This window comes from Balearica regulorum, chromosome 17 (assembly GCF_011004875.1).
Source record: "Balearica regulorum gibbericeps isolate bBalReg1 chromosome 17, bBalReg1.pri, whole genome shotgun sequence".
Lineage (NCBI taxonomy): Eukaryota > Metazoa > Chordata > Aves > Gruiformes > Gruidae > Balearica > Balearica regulorum.
Window position 1 is genome coordinate 15384201 of NC_046200.1, and position 27524 is coordinate 15411724.

At 51.3% G+C, this 27524-nt stretch overlaps 1 protein-coding gene across 2 annotated transcripts in view; it reads left to right on the forward strand.

Annotated features, from left to right (window-relative positions):
- OSBP2 (oxysterol binding protein 2) overlaps window positions 1–27524 on the forward strand; it is a 120209-nt gene that overhangs the window by 10137 nt on the left and 82548 nt on the right. For both annotated transcript variants that reach the window (XM_075769676.1, XM_075769677.1), the window contains exon 3: window positions 18232–18440. In XM_075769676.1, the coding sequence (XP_075625791.1) occupies window positions 18232–18440 (209 nt within the window). The remainder of the gene's footprint in view (window positions 1–18231; window positions 18441–27524) is intronic.

The window sequence follows — 27524 nt, forward strand, 5'->3', positions numbered from 1 at the left end:
AAGTTGCTCATCCAGCCCTTCCAGCTCTCGATTCCTGCACTGCTTGTGGCTGTACTACTTTTTTTTTTTAAAAAAAAATCAGTACAGTTTTATTCTGTAAAGTTAGAAGTTAGCCCCTAAATTGAGGGAAGATCTTCTCCCTGATGCTGGGGCAGCCTGAGGATTGGCAAGCCAATACAAATGCACATCTGAAATTTATGACGTGATTAAACTATGCTTTACTGGTATATCGCAGTTTCACTAGCTAAAGCTTATAGTAAATGCCATTTTCTGCTGGGATGCTTTGGGGGTGAAGACTTGGCTGGGTTTCTGATCCCTTTAGGAATAGGATTTGCTTCTGAGAGACAGAAATTCTAGTATTTTCTTACCTGTTTGCTTTTGTCTGTGTAGTCTGTGGGACATCCCAGCTGTGCCGCTGCCCTTGCACTGTTTTCCGAGGAGCCTGCGTGTTTATGTAGGTAAACTCTGAGCGTGCACTGGGTTAAGGCATCTGCCTCTTCCTCTTTGGTCCCTTTTTTACCCCACAAGAAAAGCGGTAAAGACTCCTGCTGTGAACTGGAAAGCCTAGGGAGGCAAGCTGCTTGGAAGTTTAGTTTTAAATTTGGCAGAGGTCTAGCAAGTCGTCCTTTATTGTCCTGCAATAAGCCAATTTTTTCCTCCTTACAGCCTGCGGGCATTGAGCCCTGAATTGGCACTTCCAAGTACCTTTAGACGATGCAGCCCTGCAGCTCGGCACAGATAAGGTCTGTCATTACAGGGTTGGATGGAATTCTGCTTCACATCTGCAGCCCTAAGCTGCCTGCACAGTGCCGTAATGAAATATCTGCCTGCCCGTGTCCGATATTCTCCGTTTTGGGGACGTTCCAGGTTAATATGTTACCTGTCATCCCCTGCTTTAGAGACAGCATAAAGCATGTGCCGTGGGAACGGGACCCATCTCATCAGGGTTTTTACATTGGATTTTTAAATGCACAATACCTGTAACAGGCTTACTGATTGCGAGAGTCAAATTCTGCCGTCGGCGTAGATGGGGCGGAGAGCTTTAGGGAAGAATCCCTGCGGATGCTGCAGGGAGGCGGTGGTGGTAGAGCTTTGCCGCGTAAGGTGACTGCAGTGCTGGGTCCTGGGTTTCGCTGGGTGGCTGAAACGGGAGTGGGAGCTTCGTAACCTTTAACGTAGTATGGTTTTAATGTTTCTGAGGCATTTCTCTGATGAAGATTTACAATTCTGTATTTTTAGGTGGGAAGAATTTGTAAAGTAACTAGCTTGAATGCCAACAGTAAGCTGGCTCCTAATGGCAGTGGGCATTACCCTGAAGCAGGGCATCGGCAGAGGTATGGAGGGAGTTATATGCTTGCCTCGCATTCAACACACCATTCCTTAAATATTTGTGCTCTTTTATTTCCTTTACAAGGCAAATGAAAGTTAAATCTAGCAAGCCCTTTGTTCCACGTGTCCCACTGTTACCATTAGGTGTATTTTTAATCTACAAACTGATTTATTTACGGAGCTCCTGGTTTAGCTGAGCCGTTGGTTTTCATATACAGCTAACCAAGTGCTAATAACGCATGAGATGTGTGTTATAGCAAACCCACGTATTGCCAGCAGGAATAAACGTATTTCCCGCCCAGATAAGGTTTTGTTGCTCAGACTTTTGTGCCGGGATCGATACCTTGCATCGCGGATGGCAGCAGGACGTACGTGGCTTTGGGTCATTATGCTTAAAATCACCGTCTGGTTTCAGTGCGCTCCTGTGATTGAAATGAGTGAAGGCTCGTTGAACTGCTTGGTGTGAAGTGTACCTTTGATTTCTTTAATTTAACCTCAAGAGTAGCGTTTCTGCTGTGCCAGATCTCTACACAAAGAATCTGCTCCCACGTGCAAGCGTTGTAGTCTGAACAGCTTAGTTTAGTCTTATAACCAAGCACAAAGACGATGTGATCTAGCTCCCTTACTTGGGGGAAAAAGAGTATTTTACTGCTTTTTCACGGGTGTGTACTCCGTAATATCTTAATACGGGACCACGGGAAGATTTCCTGTGGTGGTCTGCCTTCTATTCCCTGCTACAGTGTTTCTTTTTACCTCTGGTAAAATAGGTTTAAACCTTCAGTTTTCTTTTTTTTTTTTAACTGCTTTGCCCCTTCTTACAAGAATAAAGAAAGAAAAATGGGCTGAGAAGGTAAGAAAAATGAATTTTCATGCATAAAAGCACTTTGGTGTATCCTGGGAGGAAAGGAGGAGGATGAGCACAGCTTTATTTTTCACCTGCATGAAGTTTTGCTCTGAAAACCGGCTCAGCTGGAGTCTTCCCCCTCCTGCGGGGAGTTTTGCCGTGTCCTCCCGGCAGTGCTTTGGGCCCTTTGGTGGAAACCTTCCAGCAGCCGAACCGGGGTGAGACCCCTGGGCTCAGTGTCCTTCCTAGCAGCTGCCAGCCGTGGGACATGTGTCACTGTCCTGCCAGCGCCGCCTTGGTTTCGCTTAAAAGGAGGAGCCCGTCTGTGCGGAGGGAGGCTTTGTCCTTTCTTGTGTACCTTAACGCTTTCATATAAACGTTTGGCCTTCAGTAATTTATACCTCAGAACTGTGCAACAGAGTTCAGCTCTCTTCTGTTGGCTGGAGAAAACGTAAAGCTGTGGAAGAAGCTTCAGAGAACTGGTTTCCTTCTGATGCTGAGCTGTACTTGTCAACATTTGTTCTCAACGGTGTAACTAGCCACATCTCCCGCCATACCGGGGGGGGGTCTGTATCAGTACCCCGATAGCTGTTATCTTTCTGCTTTTCCTGCTTCCATTTTTGTTTTTCTGCGCTGGGGAAGTAAGTGGCTGTTGCCCCTGTGTACGCTGGCTCTTTGCTTGCTTCGTTCAGTTTAAAATGTCCTGGTTAGCAAACAGAATTTTTTTTCAATTCTGTCTCGAGCAGTCTAGTTTTGAAAATGTTAGAGAAGCAGAGGAGGCAGGCGTTTAGAGAAGGTAAGCGTTTGATGCACCTCCTATGAAAATAAATGTGACTGAGACTGAAGTCTAAAAATAAACTGTTCCCAGCCCTGTCCCTTTGATGGGAACTGCTGGACACGAGCTCTCGAGAGCTCGGGGATGGAGGTTTTGCTGCCCTTGATGAAGCTGCAGCACCTGGACCTGCCGTGGGGCTTTGGGACCTGCTGGCAAAATCCTTCTGCTTCCCTGGAGCTGAGCTGGGTGGCCAGGGTCCTGCTCGCCTGGCCGAGCAAAGCGCTTGTTTGTACAAAATGTCGTTTTGCTCATTAATTGCTTGTTTGCCTTTGTGGTACGCCTATGGCAGGCTTCTTTGGAAATCCCTGGGGTTTCCAAAGTGGAAATGAAAGGTAGTGAGGAGTCCAGAGGAGGCCACGGAGATGATGCGAGGGCTGGAGCACCTCTGCTCTGGAGACAGGCTGAGAGAGTTGGGCTGGTTCAGCCTGGAGAAGAGAAGGCTGTGGGGAGACCTTCGAGCCCCTTCCAGTCCCTGCAGGGGCTCCAGGAAAGCTGGAGAGGGGCTGGTGCCAAGGGCAGGGAGTGACAGGCCAAGGGGAATGGCCTGAAGCTGCAGGAGGGGAGATGGAGATGGGATGTGAGGCAGAAATCCTTCCCTGTGAGGGTGCTGAGGCCCTGGCACAGGGTGCCCAGAGAAGCTGTGGCTGCCCCTGGCTCCCTGGCAGTGTTCAAGGCCAGGTTGGATGGGGCTTTGGGCAACCTGGGCTGGTGGAGGGTGTCCCTGCCCATGGCAGGGGTGGGACTGGGTGGGCTGTGGGGTCCCTGCCCACCCAAACCAGTCTGGGTTTCTGTGACTTTGAGTAAAGTGCTGATGCTGCTTCTGTGGACATGAATCTTGCACACAGGAGAGGGACGGGGTGGCAGCTGAACCTTCTTGAGGTGGTGTCCTGTGAAGTGCGGGTTGGGTGGCTGGTCCCTGGGCTTGACTGGAACTGGTGAGAGCAGAGGGCAGGTCTTGAACTGTGCTCAAATATTTCTGCTGTAAAAAAGCTCCAAGCATCTTATTGCACCATGGAAGTTTTCTTGCAACACAGTACACTAAAATAACACTGAAAGTTGGTTTGAGCGGTTGGGAAATTCGCTTAAAGCTGTAACCCGTCTAGGCACGGGAGCAGCCCCTTGTGAAGGTCACTGACTGCCTTCCCTCTTGGCCGTACGTTTAACTCTTCTGTTCCTGGTGACCCACAGTGGATATCCATCGGATTTTTGCAGAAAACATACAGCCCCTGAACACGGATCCCATTGCAGGGTATTGGCCTGACTCAGATCCCCAAGATAAATTCCCGAAAGCGCCTGTACGTGCTTCGTACGGTTATACATTCCTGTGTGCTGGAGGGACGGCGGTGTCCCCAGTGCCAGGAGCAGTCCTGCTGTCTGTCTGGCGTTTCCTTTGTGAAGGTAAATACAGCGACAGGCTCACCCGGTTCTTGCTCATTATTTTGGGTTTTGTCACAAATTATATGATACAATATAATTAATGTATAATACAATATATATGATACAATGCAATATACATACGATACAATGTAAATTATTTGTACCATATATATATATGTAAATTGTATATATAGATAAACCCTAAATTTAATACCTTGCTCTAACCATTGTACCTTTTTTCTATGCTTCATCCTTGCCTGGCTTGACTGACCATGATGAGCAGCGTTCACGTAAGGAGGGGATGGTAATGAGAACGTGACCGTTCAGGAGGAGGTCGGGAGGCACCAGTGCTGGAGGGCTGGATGTGGGTCTCGCAGGCGAAGCAGCCGAGATGTGCCAGCTCTCTCCAGAAGCGGTTGGCCAAGGTCACTTGGGCATCCGTCTGCAGGATTTGATCTGAGAGATCTGCCAATCTGAATCATGGGCCAGTAAGCAGTTAACTCTTGATTTCTATTTAAAAAAAAAAAAAAAGCTCTTGGCATTTCCAGTGGCTGAAAAGCCAGCTGCCAAGATTTTTTGTGTTTTGCGTAGTCCCATAAAGAATGGGAAAGATCTTCCATCGTGTCACGCTGCCCCATACGCTTACGTTGCAGGCATGTTTAAAGTTCCAGCTTGCATTTTCCCTTCTCTGTTTTGTCAGTTCTTATAGAAATAAAACCTCTGTTGGCTGGACTGCTAACCTCTGCACTCCTGAGGAGTGCATCCTCGAAGGATAATCTGTTTCAGAGATAATGGAGATCGTGGAGGACACTTACGTATACCTTGTATACGTAAGTGTCTCCTTCAATTTTCAAGCTCATGCTCCCTGCTTCTTCACAGACTTGGGCAGCAATTTTGCGCCCGCTACCCAGCGACCTGAATCGGTTCTGAAAGGCAGGCAGCTGCGGAAAGCTACAGGTAATTGCTACTGAAAGTAGGATACATTGATTGTAGAGTTGAGCATGTTTTTTGTCACGGAGTGAAGTTTCTGGGTGGTTGCAGGGAGCATTGGAAGTTGCCGTTGTCCGCTGATGTTGAGTATTTGCCTTGCGCAGAAGCAGCCGCTCATTGCGTTGGGTGAGAAGGTGCAACTGAAGGAACCGCTCTCCAGATCCGCCCTGGGCGCACACCTAGAAGCAAACCTTCACGCTGCATAAACCTGTAGCAAGGCGGTTGCTGAACTGAGGAGTCTGCAGTCGAGGGCTGAGAAGCATCAGTTAGCTCGGGTTTTAAATGCGAAGTTTTAGCTTTGTCGTCTTGTGCCCAGGCCTTGAAATAGAGGGAAAAAATATGTCTAGACAGCCACGCGGCCTTTGCATCTGGATATCTATCCATCAGAAATATTTCATACAGAAAGAAATTCTGTGCTATAATGTTAGCGTTGCTTGAAAGTTGGCAAAAAGTCACAAGTGTGACAACTTTAAAGTCATGTTCGAGGTCACAGGCTGTAATTCCTGCAGTGTCTCTGAAGAAAATTTCTTTGGTTCTCAAAACATTAATGTTGACGGTATCTTGCATAAAGAGACCTCCTTGCAGTCGTGTAAAAGTTCTTGGAAGCAAGCTCTTCTATCCGCACCTGAGCTCAGAGAGATGGGGTAAAGCTTGTGCTCAAAGCATATACCCCCTAAAACTCTGTAGTTTGAGAAACCAGGTAATCGTTACCAATCAGAATATGCAAAGTATGAAGGAACATCAGTGGAATAGGAATAAAAATCAGGTCTTAATCTTGACTGTGCAGCGCCCTGTGCGCTCTCACGTTCTTGGACGTGGTGGTGAGAAAATATAAACACTAGCTGACTATGATCTTTATTCCGATCATTTAACGCAATTCCCGAGGGCTGAAGGACCAGTAAAAACTTAAAAAGCAGGGGCTGTAACGAGAGAAATTACTGCTTGAGGCTCTCATCTGCTGTGTTGCATTTCTTTCGGTGGTCTTGTGCAGTAAGAGCATTTGTCAAATTAACCTCGTGTATGATCATTTGTTGTTCGTTCTTGCTTAAAAATGAGCCGCTGAGCACGTAAGTGTTGCGCCGCCCAGCTCTTAGTTTATACTGACTTCTGTGGGGATGATGGGATTTGGACCAGGCCTTCCATAAACTTTTAATTGATGCAGTAAACTTGGCAGCAGTGCTGCCCGCAAATCTCGGTGGGTTTCCCCCCCTGAATCGTTAGAGTTTTTGCTTGGAAAGTAATGAAACCAGTAAACTGGGATGCTTCCTCTGGCGTTTTTAGCAGAGGTGAGTAGGGTTGCTAATGGGGTTCTCTCGAATGCTGAGCGTGCGCCCCCCTTCTGCTGGCATCCTCGCTGGGCTGTAAGCTCCGGGCTCTGGCTGGCGTTGTGATTTGGTGCTTTTCTTGTGCCAAATTGTGTTTGTAGCTACCAGAACGTAGCCCTGACCTGAGGTTTTATCTTTGGGAACTGCATCTAGGCAACTAGTTGGAGAAGAGCCTAAGCAGGAGGAAATCCAGGGCATTCAAAATACAGGTGAGGGAGTGCCGAGGGTGCTACTGGTGTGCCTGGTGCTAAAATCAACAGCCTTTTCCCCAGAAGCTTTTGTCGTTGTGCCTAATGGTGCTACGGTCATCAGCGAGGGTCGTTGCAGGAGGTGCAGCTCCACGTGCTGTACCCAGCTTGCTGCGCCTTCCCCCTGTAGCCCTCCAGCCTGTAGCCCGGCTGTACAGCAATGGCTTTGCCGAAGCTGCTGACCTCCTGGTTTGGATTTCTTGGCTGAGATGGACAGCTGCGTGTCACGTCTGCCGCATCAGCTGCGGCTGACTGCCGTGAGCGGGATGCACGGTACTCTGGTACGCTCTGACCAGGTGCGCTTCTGGCCAAGTCCTGGGATATGTTCCCACTTTGCTTTGCTTTCCCCGCGCCGAGTTCCTTTTCAGCCTTTAATTCTGCTTCTGCTGAACGGGAGCACTAAGAGCCCTTTCTGGGAGGCTGCAGCACCGGAGCAAAGCTGCGGTTGTACGGTGTCAGGCCAGCACGGAGACCTTCTCCTGCCCTGCAGAACAAGGTGACAGCTCACCCTGGGGAGCAGGTGAAGCCGCTCGCCCAAACCGGCGGCTCGGGGCTCTTCTGGGTGCCCTTGTTTGCAGGGCCGATACCCTTATCAGCCGCGGCCACCGCCAGCCTCTCCAGAAGTGGAGAGGAGATAGTGCGACGGGGTGGGAGGACTGGGGATGCTCACTGGTAACGGTGGTTATTTTTAAAATTTTTTTTATTTTTTCTTTTTTTTCCATTAAAAACCCCAACACAAAGTCCCTTTGCCAGACCATATCTTGCGCTTTGCACTGTGTGATGGCTTAGGTTTTTTTTGCTTCCTCCTGACCACTCCTGAGGTTTTCCGGCAGAAAAACCTGCACCGTGCACGTGGGAGACTCGTAAATGTGTTATAAAAGATAATCCTGAAGAGTATGCATCTGAATAGATTGCTTTCAGGGTATCCTTTTATTTGGGGTGGAAGTCTCGTTGGTGGGAGCCCAGTAGAAGCAGAAAATCTCCTTGGGGAAGGGGTCTGGCGCACGGCTGCGCATTTTGATGTGGTTCTGATGTTAGCAGTAAAAGCATTTATAAGTCTGCGTGCGTTTATGTATGCTTTACACACCGTTTTCTCAGGACACAAGAGCCCCTGTACGCGGGCACCCTTGGATACGTTATATATTTGGAGGAGATTGCCTGTTGACAAGCCAAATGGGGCTAGCTGCGCTGTTCGGCCGTCTAGCCAGCAGGTCTGCCGCCCTCTTAAATGAGAAAAGAAGCAGGGGGGAAGCCTGGGTGGTTTCAGGGACGTTTCTGCTTGGCAACGCTGTTGGTCTTCTTGACCTGCTCATCGATTAAATCCGTGTGCTTCGCCAGCAGTGAGTTTTCAGAGACTCGCTGTTAACATTGAAGATGTTCCCGACCCGAAAGTGCTAACGTACGCAAAATGCGTCTGCGAGATTTTTGCATTAAACCTTCCCGGCACGCAGTGTCAGGGATGAGCGCGGTGCCTTGTCCTACCCTGCAGCGGCGTGGGTGAGAACGTCGTTCTGACAAATTACCTTCCCCGAGCTGCCTTGTAGGTTCATTTTCTCTTTGTGAAGCCCGGAGAGACGAGCTCTATTTGTCAGCGATGCGAAGCAGAAGCGTCTCCCCGGTTTTTTTTCCTTGCAAAGGCTTGCCCTGCGTTGGGGTAGGTATTGCAGCCAAACTAAAGTGGCAAAGCACCGCAGAAAGGAGCGTGAGATCTGGATCGCTCCCCTTCCTGCCTCTGTCTATTTACAGGAGAGGTTTACAGTTGCATCGCCCCTAAATCCTTGCTTGGTGACGATGCGCGGCGCTGGCAGAGCCTCATCGGCGTCGGGTCCCACACGCAGGTAGCAGCTTGTCCCAGAAGCTGATTTGGGAAGCTGCTGGCCTGGGGAGAGGGGAATTGTCCCGTGATCTGCGGAGGCGGTGGGTGCCCAGCAAGGATTGCAGCCTGGATTGCAGGCTTTTCCCCTTAAATCTGCTCGGTACTAATCTGTGCCCGTCCTGACTGCAGCCTGTTGCAGATTAATCAGCCTTTAAATAGAAGTAAATCGTATCTTTTTGTGGAAATCTCAGTACAACGCTTGTCGTATGCTCGTTTGGGTTTTGTTTGTGATTTGGTAGATTTGGTGAAGGGAAAAAGAGGAAGGAAAAAAAAAAAACCCAACCCCGAGCTGTTTGTCATGTGGAGCTTGCGGTTTGTGAGAGCCGAGCTGAACCAGCTTGTGATGTGCTGAACCGGAATATTGCTTACTGCGCGAGCTGGGAAAATGCCTCCCGAGCCACGCGCTTGCTTTCTCTTGGGCATTTGTGTTCTGGAATTGAGTTGTCGTAAAAATCCTTTTTCCTTGAACTCAGGGAGAGCAATAACCCCCAGAGGTTTGGCGTTATGTCCACGCTTACATTGCCTGTACTTCAGGCATGTGAGCTTTTGGCCTCAAACCTAGAAAGTGATTTTCGGAATTTCTTGCACATAAAAAATGAATGCAGAGATTTCACTGGCTTTATACCCCCAATTATTCTGAACAGAGGACGTGCAAAATCTCCATTTTTGGGGAAACGTGCCATGAAGCACTCATGCAGATGGGTTTCTGTAACCCCGCTATGAGGCTGCTCTGTGTGAAGTATTTCAAATATTCCTGTATTGAGGATGGGATGATGGTGACTGTGAAATCAAGCACCGAATTTCCGCGTGGATGACCTGCTCAGGCTCAGAGGACCCCGACGCAGCACGACGTGGGGCTGGAAGTGCTGCTGTGGGGCTGGAAGTTGGTGCCGAGGTGTGGAGGGAGCCGCCGGCTGGCGCGGGCGATGCCGGGGAGGCGGCGGTGGCACAACAGCCCTTTGTTGGCAGGGCGAGACGGGGAGCGCGGCTCCTGTCCCTGCGCGAGCGCCGGCCGTGCCTCCGGGGTCACCGAAGGATCAGAGAGCTCGACCTAATCCAGACAGTCTTGTTTGGCTGTGAATTCAGCGTGGAAATCCTCCTGCGTCGTCCGGAGTTGGTGTGCGCTTCGTGGAGCAGCGTCCCGCAGGAAGAGCCAGCCTTGCTGCTGAGCCGCACGGCGAACCGGTGCAAATGGCCTTTTTCTGCGCCGCGAGGGCTTGTGACTGCGTCATCTTTTGGGCTGCACCCCATTCCCGGTAATGAAACAAAACCCCCTGAGAGAAATTTCCATCCTCAATTAATTAAGAAAAGGATCAGCTCGATTACCCTTGTGGACTGCGGTGATTCTTCTGCATCATCTTGAGGAAAAAAAAAAAGTCTGCTGACAGTATTTCAACGCGTCGCTCTTATTGTGGGCCAGGCAGAGTGTAAATCCATGCGGTATCTCCTCTTTTCTGTCCCCATCTATTGCATCTAATCTAACGCATCTATTCCCCAATTCTGCTTATTTTGTTTCCCGGTCCCCGATTGCTGTTCATGCCTCTGCAGCAATCTCTGCAGTTTAAGGAGCATTTCCCGGTTTTGCAGTTGGTTTAAATATTTCTCTATGGCTGCAGAGCCCTTAACATAGTTAACGATATGATATTTTCCAGTGTGATGGGAAAATTAAGTGAATAAGCTGATTTCAACTTAATCTGTGAAAGATACAGTAGGAAACGTAGGTCTTAATCTCCGAGTCAGGAGAGGTTGATGGCGTAAGACGCGGCAAGGCTGCCATCTGCAAGGCTTTCCCGTGTCTTTCTCTGGCAGGGGGAACAGGAGTTTAAAAAAAAAAAGTGTTTTTTGTCTGAACTTCTGAATGTTTCCAGGTTGCCATATAGCGGAGAAAGCAAAGCCAGAGATGAGACTGGTCCTGGTGTGATCAGGGATGGAGTGGTAAGAGGGGTCAAACATCTGCAATGGTTAATGGAAAAGAAATAATCTTGTACCAACATGAGGGTGAGAGGTCTGCACGATTTCTGCGTTAAACGCCTGCGCTGTTCCGAAATACTGGTAGAACTGGTAGCAATTGGCAGCTTCAGCCAGAGGGACGCTCGGCAGCCATTTCCAGTTGGGTTTCCTACCCGTTTCTGGTAATGTACCGCTGCTCCGTCAGAAAAACGCCCGTGTTTAAATGAGTTTCAATGTGCATTTGGGTTTTTTTTCCTGGTAGTTCCAACGATACCCGCCCTGTTTCACCCGTACATCTGCGGTCACGCGATGCGAGGTAGGAGCACAGCGATAGGAGCACAGTGCTTTGCAGGGGATAATCCTCTTCCACAACCCTGGGACCGGGAGGTGCTGAACCACCACTCCCCGCTCGCACGTGCTGGGGACTTCCCTTCCTCCCGCCGGCGTGAACACGCTGTTGGGGAGCCCTGAGCAGATGCAGGAACAGGACTCCCGCTCTCTAATTAGGAAGTGTTGCTTTGCGGTCCATCTGCTACGCTATGTGTTTCTCTTGCCTCATTCTCTTCTCGATAGATCAGGATGGAAATGTTTATCCTGGTGCTCTTGCTGAGAAGACCGGGGAGCGAATTTGAAGTCGGTGGTGTTTACTCGGTGATGCTGGGCTGGATTTGGTGGGGTGGCCGAGGCAGCCAGGATGGAGGTGTCCAGGGATGGTTGACAACAGTCATCTTGCCACAGCACCCCTTGGTTCTTGGGCTGTGGGTTGTGCTTTGGGTTCTTGAGCTGCTTTGACACCAGGGGTGTACCAGCATCTCCAGACCAACGTGTTTACCAGTCCCATCCCTTCCAGGTCTCCTGGTGTGTTGGAGGGTGCCCCGAGATACTGGGTTTGCTGGATTGTGTTTTGGGTGTGATCCGCAGCATAGGTGCGGGAGCCTAGATTTGTAATGTTGTGGAGATGTGACAGCCAAAAAGTGTTTCCGAGCTCCTGGCTCTTTGAGTACAGTCTGGTGGTGGAGCTTGCTGGGGAGGCTCCTCGAGGTGTTGTTTGCCAGCTCCAGACATGGACCTGGGATTTGTGTCCAGCTCCATGCACGTGCGTAGTGGCAGCGTTGCCGTAAGACCCCTCACATCCAGAGACTCAAAAAAACCCCAAACCACAAATAAATTTCACTCTCTTCCCTGGCAGGCTGTGGCTTTTCCTTTTCAAACTCTTCATGTGTTTTTTATTTTCTCCTGGAACCCTTCACGCTGGAGGACAAGCCAGCTGCATCCCTGGTGGCGGTGAACCGCTCGGCTCCGTCCCTGTGCCGCGTCCATCGCCACAGCTGAGCTGCAGGAGCTGGCTGTCGCGGTGATGCCGGCGGTGCTGCGGAGGCTGTTTCTGGCCCTACACTCAAAACTCAAAAGTGGAGGCTAAACTTCCTTACAGAACTTAAACTGCCCATCGTGACCTGTTACAGCCAAGCAGTCACCGAGGGAAGGAGGAAAAAGACCCAAAACCCCAGGAAGATTGCACAGCAACGGCAGTAGATTTTCCTGTAAACGCTATTTAGATTAGAAAATATTTCCTGCTGGTAAACAGTGACCAAGCAGCTGAGTGATAACCTGGCGAACGGTCTAGCGTGTCTGCTGATGCCTCTTGCCAGAGCTGCAGCTCCCAGCAGATTTCTGTTTAGGCCCTCGGTGCTGCTTTCCCAAGGGAAAAGCTGACGGGTGCTTGTGAACCGTGCTGGCGTCGGCATCCTCGCTCGCACGGGGGGGCGAATTCTCTTAAATCTGTGGTCGGAGACGTGGAGGTTTGGGTGCAGCCTCTAATGCAACGCCCAAATTTTACTTGTAACCACAGTGAGCGGAACTGCGGGATGAAGGATATGCTGGAATAGGGAAGACAAGAAGGTGGGAGGCCTTAAATGCCACTCAGCGTGTGCTTCTCCGAGGCTGTCCCGCGGAGGTGGCTGCGGCCGTCAGCACGGGGCCAAGTTTGAGCCCTGCAGCGACCTGTGTCCGCACCAGAAAGCGGGACAGCCGTGAGAGAGAGGAGACGGGAATTCAGCATTTGAGATGTAGCATCAGGAGTGCTGGTTACCAAGGCTTATAGCAAGCAAGTGGTTTTGAGATGGTAGGAGAAAGATCTCCGGGAAGAGAGAGCGAACGTATTTCAGAAGGTTGTTTTCCTGGGCAGAACTTCAGTTGTGTTTGGATCTTTCTGTGAAGGTGCCTAGCGATACGGAGCGGTGCTGGAAACCCGGCAGCAGGCAGTATTGGTCCTTCCAGCTTAGGAGAGGAGCCTCAGGTCAGTGTTTACATAGAGTCCTGCTGAATTTTTTTGTGGATAAGCTGGTTTGGAGAGCTGCGAGCTCACTCGCCTGCGTGTTTTTAGCACCCTCGTGAAGCTGGATGCTCCTAGCCAGGACATAACGTCACAAGGTCCCTATGCGTGTCGTACCCGCTCTGCTGGGCCGAACCGAAGTGGCTCTTGAGGGTTGCAGATGTGTGCTCTGCTCTCAGAGTCGGGCTGCTGTGCTCTCCCCCACCTCCGTGTCGGTGCTGAAGCTATAAAGCACGCTGAAACGCCGCTGGCTGCCTGGGAAGTGGGTGCTGCACGGAGCAGTCCCGGTTCCCTGCCGGGGTTTTTTTTGCCTGATCCCATCTGAGCTGTGAGAGAAGGAGAAGTTGAGTTTTAGGAGAGACAAGGCCACCCAGAAATGGCCTTGAGCCTTGCCGATGGAAAGGAAGTCTTAGCAGGGAAATCCCACGAGCATCCGTCGTGCGTGCTTGCTTGCAGTGAGCGGTGCTGGGGAGCAGGGTGTGAGCCGGGGCTGGCTGTTAATTGCTGCGTCCCGTTAACTTCCAGCAGAGCCACGCGGTTACGGTTAACAAAATCGGTATGAGCAACACCTTACCGGCATCTGAAGCGAAATCTTTGGCTGTTGTGATATCACTGAAACCAAAACTGTGGAGCTAGTAGATGAAAAACATTTTATTATCTACCCTTTTCACCTTTTTCTCTTTGCTCTGTTGATAAATCTGTCTTCTGAGCTCTTACAAAGGAATTTTATTTTTATATGTAGTAAGATTTCTTACGGTCATCGGAAAGCACGAGCATCTTTCTCTTGCGTAGCATACTGAGCAGCCTTGTGTAGCTCAAGTATTCCTTCAGAACTGGAAGGCAGGTCTTTAAATCGTAATTTGCTGTTCTTTTATTGCACTACAGCATGTGGCTGATCTGTCAGGCTGCAGAATATGAGCAGCTAAAATTTAGACTCCAGGAGTTAAATACTGCAGGCCTCTTTAAGTAACTGATACCGCTAAGCTGTCTTGTCAAGCTCTGTGTGTTTAGATTTGAGGCATTAAAGGAGCCAAAGCAGCTTTTCCAGTCAAAAAAAAAAGAAAAAAAAAGGAAAAAAAAAAAGAAAAAAAAGAGAAATGCTGCAAATAATGTTTTAACACCGAGAAGATCTTTGAAGGTTTTTGCAAAATCTGGTATTCTGCAAATTGCTGTGATAGAAGAGCTCTGCTGTGCTTGTGGGTAGGGTGCCTGAGTAAAGATGCCAGTCGGAAATTTCTGTTACGGTGTCCTACATGCTGTAGAAATAGCAGAAGCGAATAGCGCTGTATTCAGAGCAGCATCTTCCGATAGCTCTGACAAAATCCCTTCGGGAATTGGGACCTGTGCATCCAGAGCAGGTTTGCCAGCTGAAATAGGGATAGCTGGCTTCATGATAAAGTGTATTTGTGCTTTTAGGGTAAGAAATCTCCTCTCTGATGTCCTCGGTGTGTCTAGGAGCAGCACCGTTCTTGCTGCAAGGGTGACGTTGGGGTTCAGCCCGACGTTGATAGCCGCAGGTTCGTGTGGAGTTTGTCCCGGTGCTTTGGGGTCTCGCTGCTGTGCGTCGGGGGGGAAGGGGTTGTGTTCACCTGGGACGTTAGGCTGACTCTCCCTGCTTTTTAACGCCTGCAGATATTCTTTATTAATTTTTTTTCTTGTGTTGCGTAGCCCCTCTCGCTGTTCGTTGGCGAGGGCTATATGCAAGGCAGTCCTCTTCCGTCTCTGCTGTGCACAGCCGTAATTTTGTATCTCTGAAGGCAAATCCCATTGATTAGCTTTGTGAGGGAGCAGCGAAAAAATCCCAGATACTCAGCAGCATCCACGTCTGTGTGCTCTATGTCCACATTTAACCTCCTTTCAGTTCTTTTGCAGCCTGCCCACGTGCTCTCCCATATGTGCAGCGCTCAGATTATTGCAGAAAGTCGAGAATCAGGAAATCTGCCTGGATCACGTTATGCAATAGTTGAGCTGATAGCGGTGAATAAGCAGATCCATCGGACCACGAGTGCTTCTGAAGGGCACCTCTTACTTTTTCTTTTTTTTTTTTTTTTTTTTTTCCCTTTTCCTGCATGCGGACAGAGGAGATTGCTTGCTTGTTGGCTCAGGGCTGGGTCAGGTGCCTGCCTCGTGCGTGGGTGCTGGTTGATAGAAATTGATTTCCCATGCAGATTGGCACGGGAAGGTAGCTTAAAGAACAAAAACCCGTAGTAAAACAGTTTTCTTGGGTGGGAGAGCAAGGCTGTTTAATATGACTTAAACTGATTTAGTGAAGTCACCTTGGAGACCTTTGTTTTGTGTAGAAGAGAAGATGATTTTAGCAGTTCTCTCAAGGTGGGAGGTAATTCCTCCTGGGAACACGTCCGTACTGCTGCATCACGAGGAGGATGATTTTGGGAATGAAAATCAGTGCTTGATTTCATTTGGAGCCACTTCTTTCGCCCTGCAAGCAAGCATAACCACGGTGTACGCTGGGGTTGAACTTGTGCCGTGAGACACAAACCACAAGTCCTTGGGAGGTACCACGAGGCTTTCGGTTCTGTGTGGCTTCTGTGCCTGCACGTCGGGCTGGTGGGTGACCCCGGGTTAAATCTGTTCTGCAAAACAGTGTTGGGGCTGAGCGGGTGAGAGGAGCCCTTAGGATGTCTCTCCACTCTGGTGAGACCCCCCTGCAGTGCTGCATCCAGCTCGGGGGTCCCCAGCACAAGAAGGACATGGAGATGTTGGAGCGAGTCCAGAGGAGGCCACAGAGATGATGTGAGGGCTGGAGCACCTCTGCTGTGGAGACAGGCTGAGAGAGTTGGGGTGGTTCAGCCTGGAGAAGAGAAGGCTCCAGGGAAACCTTCGAGCCCCTTCCAGTCCCTGCAGGGGCTCCAGGAAAGCTGGAGAGGGGCTGGTGCCAAGGGCAGGGAGTGACAGGCCAAGGGGAATGGCCTGAAGCTGCAGGAGGGGAGATGGAGATGGGATGTGAGGCAGAAATCCTTCCCTGTGAGGGTGCTGAGGCCCTGCACAGGGTGCCCAGAGAAGCTGTGGCTGCCCCTGGCTCCCTGGCAGTGTTGAAGGCCAGGTTGGATGGGGCTTTGGGCAACCTGGTCTGGTGGAGGGTGTCCCTGCCCATGGCAGGGGTGGGACTGGGTGGGCTGTGAGGTCCCAAACCATCCTATGATCCTGTGCTGTAGGAAGGGCTGCAGGGTTGGGGATTTGTTCATGTTCAGCCAGAATGGCTTCCTTCTGCATAACACACAAGCCCAGCAGTAAGGTTGGCGGTGAGTGTCTCTCTGGGTTACTGCCTGTTCTCCCCGATAGGGGCCATATCTCCATCCCATAATGAACCCATCTTTCTGAAAACACCTCTCAGCTATGCCTGTAAAACCTCCTTTAAGAGACCTAGAGACTCCTGCCTGATGATGCCAAGGTCTTGCTCTCCCGCTCCATCAGCACGTGGAGCAGGGCTGGAAGGTTTCAGAAGCCCATCACCAGCCCGCGGTGGCTTTTGCAGATGCTGCGTACGGACCACGTTGATAATCAGAGGTTCGCCATGCCCGTGTGACATGATGGGCTGAGGAAGCAACGTGCAAAGTGCCATGAACCTTTTGGGACTAAGGGGAGATGCTCCTGGCTCTTGTGAGAATGGTCTTGTACTTGCCGAGCTGGTGGTGTGCGTGTCTTCGTGAAAGCTTCCAGTGCTCAGTGACCGATGGCTTGTTCAGCTCCTGACTTTAAAAAAGGTGATTTGATTTTAAAATTGTGGAGAAGCTGTGGCCAGCGATTGCTTTGGGATGTCGGTGCATTTATGGAGGTGCCGTTAGTGACCTGAGAGTCGGAGGGAGCGTGTCGGGGGGCTGCCGTTGGGATGGGGAGAGGCTGGTAGTGGTGGGGAAAAAGGAGTAACTGGGAACACCCTGATAAAATGTGATGGGGAACGAAGATGGGGAGGATTCTGTGTGCAGAGGGGGATCGGGGTCGGAGGGAGAGGCTGTGCCGCGCTGGCTGGCTCAGTGCTTGCAGGGCTGTTTCGGGCAGCTGCAGAGCAGTGGGGGGTGTTCTGGAACCACTCAGGCATTTGTCGTTGCACCATTAAAAATGTAGTCTTTGTGACTTTTAAAAAAAAAAATAATTAAAAATTGACTTTAGTTGCTTCTGAAAACTCTACGTTAAGTCAAAGTGGCTGTTGGTTTCTGCGTGGCTCTTCCACAGCTTGTGTGCTCTGAAAAGGCAAAGCGCCTCTCGGCCGTGGCGAGCAGGCAGCGTGGGACCGGCTGCCCTCCCGGGAAAGAGGGAAACTAATAAATATAAAAATTAGGTGATTATTTCAACTTTGATAAATCTGATAGCTCATGGAGAGCTAAGAACGTCTGAAGATGTGGAAGTACTTCCATGATAGGGAGAGCAGCAGCTGTTGGGGATGCCGGAGGGGTCGTCGCTTCGAACCATCCTGCTGCGCCTTGTCCCAGCGGCGTGAAGTCGGGGATGCGGCTGTCGGCAGCGGGGTGGCCGTGGGTTAGGGCTGCTGCAGGGTGGGTTCTCCCTGGTGTGACCAGCTGTGGTGGAAGGAGGGTTGGTTCTGTGAGAGGTCAGCCCCAGGACAGCCTCCTGCTCCTCCGCCTGAACCTAGTGAAACAGAGAAGCAATTTTACTGGTAATAAAGGTGTTTTAATAGCTGGAGCGGAATTGAGCTGCTTTCGTTTGCTTTACAAATAGAGATCTTTGCGTGGAAGGTCTTACTGTGCTGAGACAAAAGACAGTGATCGAAGGGAGAGGATATAAAGAGCCACAAAATACTAGGTGCTGGAGGTGGGATTGTAGGGAGAAAAGCAGCAATGCAAATGGCACGAGAAAGGTCAGAGGCGTGCGGTTGGTAATTTTAGGGTAACCAGAAGCAATCGGCACAGCAGGATGTGAAACCAGCGGCCTCAGTGCTGGGGGTGACGTTCGTACGAGGGAACAAGCTCGATCCAAACGCTGCAGCCCTGACTTTATTTTTCTGTTTGAGGAGCTTGTCTAGCTTTGGTGGCTGTGACAGGGTTTCCGTGGGTCTCTGCTGCGCGGGAGGGTGCATCGGTGGTGTTCTGGGGACGGGCTGGGTGCGGGGGGACTGACGTTTCCTTGTCCCTCTGTTCCTGTGCAGGACGCAGGCAGAAATGGCCCACACGTGTCGCGGGACCATCAACCTGTCCACGGCTCACATCGACACGGAGGACTCTTGTAACATCGTGCTCTCCAACGGGGGAAGGACGTACCACTTAAAGGCGAACTCGGAAGTGGAGAGGCAACGCTGGGTCACGGCCCTGGAGCTGGCCAAAGCGAAAGCCATCCGCATGAGGAACAACCAGTCAGGTACAGTGAGCGTGCGAACGTGCAACTGGATCCTTCTTAAAACCTCCTTGTAAACCAGCTCTTCTGGGCTTGCTAAATTGCGCAGAAACACTGGCAGATACTGTTTCATACCCAATTAAAAATGGCCGGTGGTTTCACAGGGACACAAAGGGTTTTAAACAATACCGTGTGCAGCAAACGTTATCTCGACTGGTTGCGCAGCATCGAGCGGGTCTTTAAAGCCCCTGGTAATGACTGCAAAAGGTAGAGAGCCAGTAAAAATGAACTAACAGTGCTGCTTCTGGAAGGCAGGACGTATGTGCCTTTCTCCTGGAGACTTCGGGTTGGTCGGTGTGGACGGGGCTGCTGTACGAGGCAGCGAGTGCAGCGGTGAGTGGCACTCTGGGCATCGCCGGGTCACCACGCAGTGCCGGCGCCGTGCCCTCCTGTTCACCCGGAGCTTAGGAGAGTTGGGTAGATGAATGCCACGTACGTTTAGCTGAGCTCTCACTCCATTTCCCCTTCTCCTCCCCCCACGCTGTGCTGTGCTGGGCTATTTATCAGCGTTCGTGTGGGACAGCCGCATTACGTAAAGCTGTCAGAGCCCCGCAGCTCCTCCCCAGCGCGTCGACTGCTCTGTTGTCTAATGGATCCCTTAGGTACTTAACAAAGTATTTTAGCAACATTTGGATGTTCATAGTTCTTCTGGGAGTAACGTTTGGTTTTCTTCCACAAGCAAGCATGGCTTCAAGTTGCAGAAAGCAAAACCCACAAGTGTATTAAAAGCTGGTCTTCTCCTCTGTCCTGCAATAAACCCGCTCTCACATCTTATCCTGAATGCTGGAAATCAGACCTTATACAAGAGAACACTTGATTGTTGTAATGCTCTGCTTAAAATTAAAACCTAGCTTCATACATTGCCCTGAATACATTTTAGAAAGGGGGTGTGTGAGGGTGACACCGGGGAAAGCGTGTGGCAAGGTGTTCGTTGCACAGCCTGGGGCTGCTTTGGTGCAGCGCGTACGTAGCATCTCACTGTCCCGGTCCAGGCTTGGGCTTTGGGACACCCACAGATGCTGCTCTGTGCAGAGAATACGCACCTGTAGGTGAAGCGTTCGTGAAGCTTAGCGTTCAGAGTCACCGCCAAGACACGCTGCGGTTGGTTCTGTGCGTCGAAGGAAAAAACCTTCTTGCTTCCCCAGGGGAAATGCTGCGGGGTGCAGCTCTCCGACTGAGCGGCGGTCGAGGCTGTGCGGACGGAGATCGCTTTCTGACGCTGCTGGCTTAGCAAAACACACAGTCAACATCAAATTAGCGTAACCACGTTTTTGGAAGGCAGCATGTTAATGTTTTTGTCTATGTATCAGCGGAACGATTGTTTGGGACGGTGGCTGCCAGGGGCGTAATGCTTTAGGGAGCGGCGGAATGCCAGAGTGCCAATGGTTTGACTTGCAGGAGAATAAACCCCCAGTCCTGGCCTAATGTGGTCTGACTTTTGTATAATTAGCTGTCCTGCAGGGTCATACAGAAGTTGATTAGTACATGAGCCACTTACCCCTTCCCGTAAAGGCTTAAATACACCGTATTCTGCGGCGCTAGCGCCTATGGATTTAATTACATGAAGTGTTGTGAACCCTCTGTCCCTTAATAGTGCAGCTCTGGTGTGTACGTAAATGGCGATGGAGAACACAGCCGAAGGAGAGGGTGGAAGTTTCTAGGCACGCTCGTTCAGCCTGGCAGAGCGTGACACTGTGCCAGGTCACGGCTGTAGTGAGCTCACCGCTGGGTGTGACGGCTGGCGGTCCTGTGAGCATCGCTTATCCCGTAGCGGGAAGCGCGTCCTTTAGCTGGGGTAGGTGTTTGAAGGAGGATCTCGTGTGCGGGAGAGGTCGGTACGTGCCTTTACCTTCATCTCTCCGGCTGTGGGCGATGCGAGGGCAGGCGTGGAGCAGCGCAGGCAGTCGGGTGTCAGGATGCTGCCTCTGGAGTCACGCGGTTATTTTGGGTCGTGTCTTTACATAAAAATAGCAAACGCAGAAACTTCCTGCCTTAAGGCTCTGGGCATGCTGACTTCTGAACTCCAGCAAGCTCAGCCCGTAGCTTCAGGGGAAGGACAGTGCGGCAGCAGCGCTGATTTTGGGTGCGGATGCTCGTTCCTGCACTGCCTCGCAGTTGTGCTGACTCAGCTGTTCGTGAGGCGATGCTGTGATCCAGGCCAGGGAGCTGCTGGGACATAAAAACCAAACCAAACTCTTGTTTTGCCAGGCTTTTCTGATCTGGTCCGAGGGGATGAGACACACTGTAAATGGGCGCTGAATCCTTGTGCTGTGGAGTTACGGCTGAGGACACTTTAGCGTTCACCTGGCTGATGGTGTTTTGTCTGATAATCTTTTAATTAGGGTAAAGAATGAGTGTGCATTAGGTTTGACTTTTGCTTCTATCTAAATAAAATTCCTAGCGTGTTGTCCCTGCGAGTGCCGGGCGTTGCGCAGAGTGGGTGTTTGTAAGTGGAGGGATGAAGCTCTGGATTTCCTGAAGTCTCTAGGTCCTTCACGTCTGCTCACGTGAGGCGTCTTCCAAGCTGATTCCTCTCACCCTGAGCGATCCCCAAGACCCGTGTGTTTCCCAGGGTGGCTCTGCAGAGCCCAGGTCGATGCTTTGGGGCTGTCTCAGCTAGTGAGCGCGAAGGGTGGTGAGCGGCTGGATGGGTTTGTGCCGACGAGGAGGAAACACGGATGGCTCGGGGCAGGTGAGGAAGGCAGAGCAGCAGGTTTGTGTCTCGTGCTGCCTGTCCGTTTGAGGAAGGACACGAGGAGCATCCTTACGGCGATCTCCGCTCCCGGGCCTGCCTGCTGCCCTGCCGGCCACGGGGGGATGCGGCAGGAGCCCGTCCTCGACGTTCCCCGCTGGGGGACGGGGGGCTCTGGTGGAGGTGGCGTGTCTGGGGAGGGGATGCCTGGGTTCAAGTCAGCCGCTTCTGGGCTGTCTCCAGCTGCTGAGCGCCGGGCAGGCTCATGTGGAGCGGCTTTTTGGCTCTGTGTGGTTTTCAGCACATCTCTTGATGTGGTGAGGAGCACCCAGGAGAGGGAAGGGGATGTCCTTGCTTCTGGTGCTCTGAGGTCCTTTGGAGTCCTCCTTTCCTTGCATCCAGAAAGGAGTGACGTGTTAGTGTGGAATGAATGAATTTAAAAAAGAGCTTGACCTCTTTTTGGAAATGTTTTCAGGATGAGCCACTCTTGAGTCGCTACAGAGACTGAAACATGCTCGAGTGGCAGCTGGGGTTCTCCATCCGTTCGTGTTTCTGCAGAACTCGGTGGTCCCTCACTGCCTTCCTGCTCTTTGGGAGCTGATGGGGTGTGGGACTGGCAAGTCGGGTTAACTGCAAATATCTTTACTGCTGGGGGACTGTTTTGGGGTGGATGAGAAGAGCCTCTTCCCCCAGTAATTCTCTCGAAGTAAACAGATAGGAAGGTGTTTTTACCTTGACCGCTGCCTAGCTCGGGCTGTGCGCTGAGAGCTGCCATTTTCACAGGACTGATTTTCATTTCTATTTTTAAGAAACACTGTAACCTCTACCCAAACCAAATATGAGGTGGGAGACTTTGCTGTTCCCTCTTGTGTGTAAGCGAAGCAGCTCTGGTTTCCCCTCTACCCGCTGTGTGCCTGGGACGTGAGCAAGTCCTGATAGATGTCAGGGTCCTCATCCCGCTTCACTAATGAGCAACCTGCCCGGTGATACCGGGTGGAGTAGCGGCAGAAAGTGAGAGGAGAGCTGAGTTGCTGTCTTACCTCTTTCCTCAAATGCCATGTGGAGTTTAATTCCTTTAAAATAAATGCATAGCGTAACGTCAGGACAGAACCTCTAACCTCTGCTCAGCCAAACCTGGCACTCCTCTTTCTAGTTGGGTTTATAAAGCGTTGGTGAAGTCGTAGTAAACTCGATTTGCCCAAACGGTACCCAGCTCCGTCACCCACGGAAAGAGCAGGCGTGGGCTACGCTTGCATCGGTGCTCGGCGTGGCCCCGTGCCGTCTGTCTGTCCTGAAAATCAGATGTCTGTGATCCCCCTCTGCTCGCGTTCCTGTAAGCTCTTGAATAATTCCAGCCTTCTCCACTCACCGTGTTGTACCTGCATCGCCCCTTGGATTTTTGTCAGCTTGTGCATCGGCCTCTCGACCACTTCAGCTTTGTAGATCGGCGGCACAGGAACGCTTTTATCTGCTCCTTGTGCTCACTCTTCTCTCTGCAGGCCTGGCTTGGAGGATGTGAACTTAACAGTATCTGATGGCTGTGGTTAATATACCTTTTTTATGGCAGTAAAAATATCCTTTCTTTTTAGGGCAGTATCTTGAACTACAGGAATTAATTATATGAATGCTGAATGGATGAGAATTATTTTTTTTGGCTCTGTGATGAGGGATCTTTGGAAAAGCCTGCAAGGGGAGGGTAGAAATCTGTCACTGTTATTTTACACACTAGGTATCGCGTTGGAAAACTCCCCAAAATGAACTTGGGCTGCTCGGTGATTGATGAGAGAGGTGAGGGGAGCCGGTGACGACTTCTCACCCCCTGCTCCGGGTTCCTGGGAGGAGGGAGCATGAAATCCCTGAACCAGTGCAGATTTCAGGCTGACTGAAGGCGTTTTTGGTGTTCGTGGTACTAAAAAAACCCAGGAGTTAACTGGGTAGGTCAGTACTTGCATCTGTGCCAAGACCAGCTCGCCTGCCTGTCCTTCCCTAAAGGCATCCGGTGCCTCGCGCCGACGTTGGGGCTCGAGATGTCAGTGCAGAAACAAAGCTGGGAATCGCGAAGAAAGGAGCGAAAGAGAAACTGTAGGTTTGCTCCGCGTGTAGCTGTGATGCTTCTTGGAGAGCCCCAGCCCTCATCACGCCAGCTCACACAGTTTTCAGCAGAACTTAAAAAAAAAAAATATAAAAAAAAATGAACAAACGCCAGAAACCAAAACAGGCACAAAATTAACCTGACAAATAAAACCTCCTCCACCGAGGGAAGGTGGGTGATGGAAAGTAAATTTGCTGCCTGGAAGAATGGCAGCTGAAGGAAGATGGTAAATGCTGCAGGAGAAGATGGGGACAATTACTTATAACAAGAACAAGGAGGAAATTATCAGGTCATAGGTTTAAATGAAGCAGGAATAATTAATATTTTGTACAACACAAAATTAAACGTTGGCACTCGCTGCGGGAAGCCAGAAAATCCAGAGAGATCGAACAGATTCGGGCACAACTTCCTCTCTTACGGATACGAGCCGTAGCTTTATACAAAACACAGCCCAGGAGGTCCTTAAGCAGCTCTGCCCAGAAAAACTGCTGCGTGTGCCCTGGCCTCTCGGCCTGTTCCCTAAATCCTCCTTACAGATGAAGCTGCCTGGGTGCTCGGGGTGACCATCCGGGGCTGGGGCTGGAGCATCGCTCCCCCAAATCCCTCGGTTGTGTCCGTCAGGCTTCACCCGGCGTTTTCAGCCTCTTGGGGTTGTGTCACCTGGGGGAGGATTCGCTTTGAGAGCAGCACCCCGGCCTGGCCGCGTGTGGTGTGGGTCTGGGATTTGGGATAACGGGGCTTGTCTGCTTACTCTTACTGCCGTAACTGGCTGTTCTTAGCAAACAGGGAGTGATTAAATTCAGCTTTACAGCCGCTCGTTTGCAGACTGTAGGAGAGCGGGAGCGTGGAGCGGTGCAAAGGGGGAAGGAGGAGGGTTGTTAGTGCTGGTGGCGCCTTCTGCTCCGGCTCCTGGGATGAGTTTCTGCCGCAGCAGAAGTGTTTTGTGGTGGTATTAAACAGGATCCGTAATTAGTTATTCCTCAGCTTTCCCTTTAACTGCTCTAGTGATAACGTCAGTTTTGTTGCTTGATGTATTCTGGCTGGTTGGTTTTTTTTCCTCCCTCTTTCCAAGTAAGAGGTTTGTTTGCAAAAGACATTTGGCCTTGGGAATGTGATACTGCAAAGCATCTGCAACCTTCCCTGCCCCGCTCCCTGAATTATCCCGTTGTTGCTTCCCCGCTTTCCTCGCAGCGAGCTCCTGGCCAGGTGGCCTCGGCTTGTGCTTCTGTGGCAGGACCGGACAATCCCCATCATTGTTACCCGTGTGCCCTCAACGCCAGCGCATGGCTTGCCGTAACAGTCCTTGCTATTTCCAGCTCTTTTTATAAAAGCTCTCCCTTTTCCCGTCCTCCTTGTGATGTTTTTTCATGCCATTACGAGCCATTTCCCCCTCTGTTCGTAGGGCTCGTGCCCCGAGAGGCTGCCAGCGCTCGGTTACCGTGCTCTTCTCATTGTCTGATCCGCGGGGATCTGCCTTTTCCCAGGATAACCGGCTGCCGTTAACTGTACCGGGAAAAATATAACTGACAGTGCTGCTGAGATGGAGCCGTGTGCTTGGATTTCCCGCTCCTAATGATTCCCATCTCCTTTCGGTGCCTTCTGCTGCTCGTTCGCGCCGCTGGAGGGGTTTATTGCTGCGTCAAATGGAGTTTTTCAAACTTGGGAGAGTTTCAGCCAGTTGCCCCTCTTTCAAAGACAGCAAGGGGGATTTCTTTGGGGGCTTCGCAGCGGTACTCGGTCTTCGGGTTTTTCTGTGTGTATTTATATGTTTATAGGCTCTGAAAAGTCGTTATTGGTCCTTTGGATCTTCCTAGTGGTACCCAAAGACTGTAATCCCGCTGGCTGTTTCAGCCCTTTCTTGGGGGCAGCCCTGTGCTAGCTGTGATGTCGCTGATGGGATCGCAAGGCTTGGTACCGATCTTATTTCTAAGGGTTTATCCTCTGGGCAGTAAGGTTAGCAATAATTATGGTAGTTACCAGCCTGGCCCGTCTGACGGGGCCCAGGGCTGGACGCAGGCTGCGTTTGGGGTATCAGCACAAAGCTTTCTGCTGGCCGCCGTGGAAATGAAGCCTGTGGGCTACCATAAGCCATCTCAAGTGGGTTTGGTGAACTTCTCCTGTCCCCTCTGCTCTCCGGGCTGCTGCTTTTGCTCTCCTCACTTTTTGCCTTTGCTACCTGACCCTGGGGGAGAGACCGTGCAGGCAATCCTCGCTTCTCCAGCCCCCTCTGTCACCTGCCTGGCGTCGCACCCGTGGGCTTTGCCGGCAAAGCCGCATCCCGGTGGGATGGCGCAGGGCGCGGGCACGGTCTCCTGCGACTCCCTTGCTCGTTTCACAACCCTTTGCCTTGCCGCAGGCACGTTGTAACTGTGGGGCAGGATCCATCCCTCGCCGTCATGCGGTGGGACGGGACGAGGCTCCTGGGCGAGGAACGGAAGGGCTCTGCGAGGCGAGGGAAGAGCTTCGGGGCCAGGACGCGCAGAAGATGGCCGTGGTCCTCCGCGTCTGCTGCGGCTCGGTGCTCGGGGGTTTGCAGGCGATGGGACTGTCGGCAAGTGCTCTCGACGTGAAGGATTAGGGAATGTTGACTTCTTTTCAAATACAGGTGGTTAAAGCGATCTGAATGTGTGTCTGGCATGTTCTAGGAAATTCAAGCATCGAGACGGAAAAACAAAAAGTGATGTCCCATTTTTGTTGCTTTTAGAGTGTGTCTGATCAGCCTGGGAGCGTGCAGGCCTTGGGATGGGAGGTCTGGGGGGGCGAGCTGTCTGAATTGCGTTGTCGGGATATCTGCAGCTGGTGAGATCCTGGTGGATGGACGTTCAGCTGGAAATGGCTGTAAAGAGTCCGAGACCTGCGCAGCCTCCAGCCGCTCCCTTCCTCGGGCTGCTGCCTGGCAATGCAAACGTCAGGAGGACGAGGGGAATCTTTAGGACTTTCCTGTATTTCACAAGCCAGGAACCCCCCCCCCCCGCCCCGTGTTTTTTTTTGTTGTTTCTAATGTGTTTTTAATTCTCCTGTGACTCTTTTCCACTTCACTTCCATGTTGCGATAGAGTTACCCGAGAAATATTCTTACCGCCTCGACTTGGTGCTGATCCTTCCCTTCTTTCCCACGTGCAATAAATACGATGTTATATATTATTCTGTTGCAGATGTAATCCACGATAACCACTTATAGCGAAGGAACACAGAAAATGGTACTTGCGTAACCCCACAAATTAAACGTTACGGCGGGGAGCTCAGCAGATGACTGCAGTGTATATAGGCCATCTCCGCTGCTGCAGCCTCCTCCTCTGGAGCAAGCGAAGGAGCTGTGCTGCTGCCGCATGTGCTGCGCGGCTGCTCGCTCATCGCTGGCGTGGTTTTATCGCGCAACAGCGGCAGCTCAGGGCAAGGGGAAGGCTGGAAAAATGCTCCAAGGTGATCTTATAATTTAAAACCCGCCCCAATTCGGTGTGGAGCCGTACTGGGGAAGCAGTATGCGTTAGTCTTGCAAATATGTGGTGTAGAATCGTTGAATAGAATCACAGAATCATTCTGGTTGGAAAAGCCCTTTAAGATCATCAAGTCCAACCGTTACCCCAGCACTTTGAGCCCAGCACTAACCCCTGACCCCAAGCACCACATCTACACGGCTTTTAAATCCCTCCAGGGATGGGGACTCCACCACTGCCCTGGGCAGCCTGTTCCAGTGCTGCACACAACCCTTTGGGTGAAGAAATTTTTCCTAATATCAAACCTAAACCTCCCCTGGCACAACTCGAGGCCCTTTCCTCTCATCCTATCGCTTGTTATGTGGGAGAAGAGACCGACCCCCACCTGGCTGCAGCCGCCTTTCAGGGAGCTGTGGAGAGCGATCAGGTCTCCTTTCTGAACCCCGTGTCCAAGCTGGGTTCAGAAAACGATGTCCCAGCTCACGGTGCTCTCTACCGCTCTGCGGGATGTGCTCTTACACCTGCGGGACAGCACAGGTACGTCCCCGCCGCCCCCGTAGGTGCGTGCCGCTGCCCGAGGAAGCGGGGAGCCCGGCGCTTCGCTTTCCGAGCAGTCACCCTGTGCTTTAACGCCCGTGCAGCACGTTTTAGGGCTCGTAAAATACAGCTGGAGGGGTCGGGGCTGCCACACGCTGCGTGCGGGGAGCTGTGCTCCGTGGCTGTGACGGAGCCTGCAGCCTGGTCCCAGCACAGCAGCTTTTTTGGAGCTTTTTGGGCTGCTGTGTACTCGGTGTTACAGGTGAGGCTGCATTAATAAACCCTCTGCAA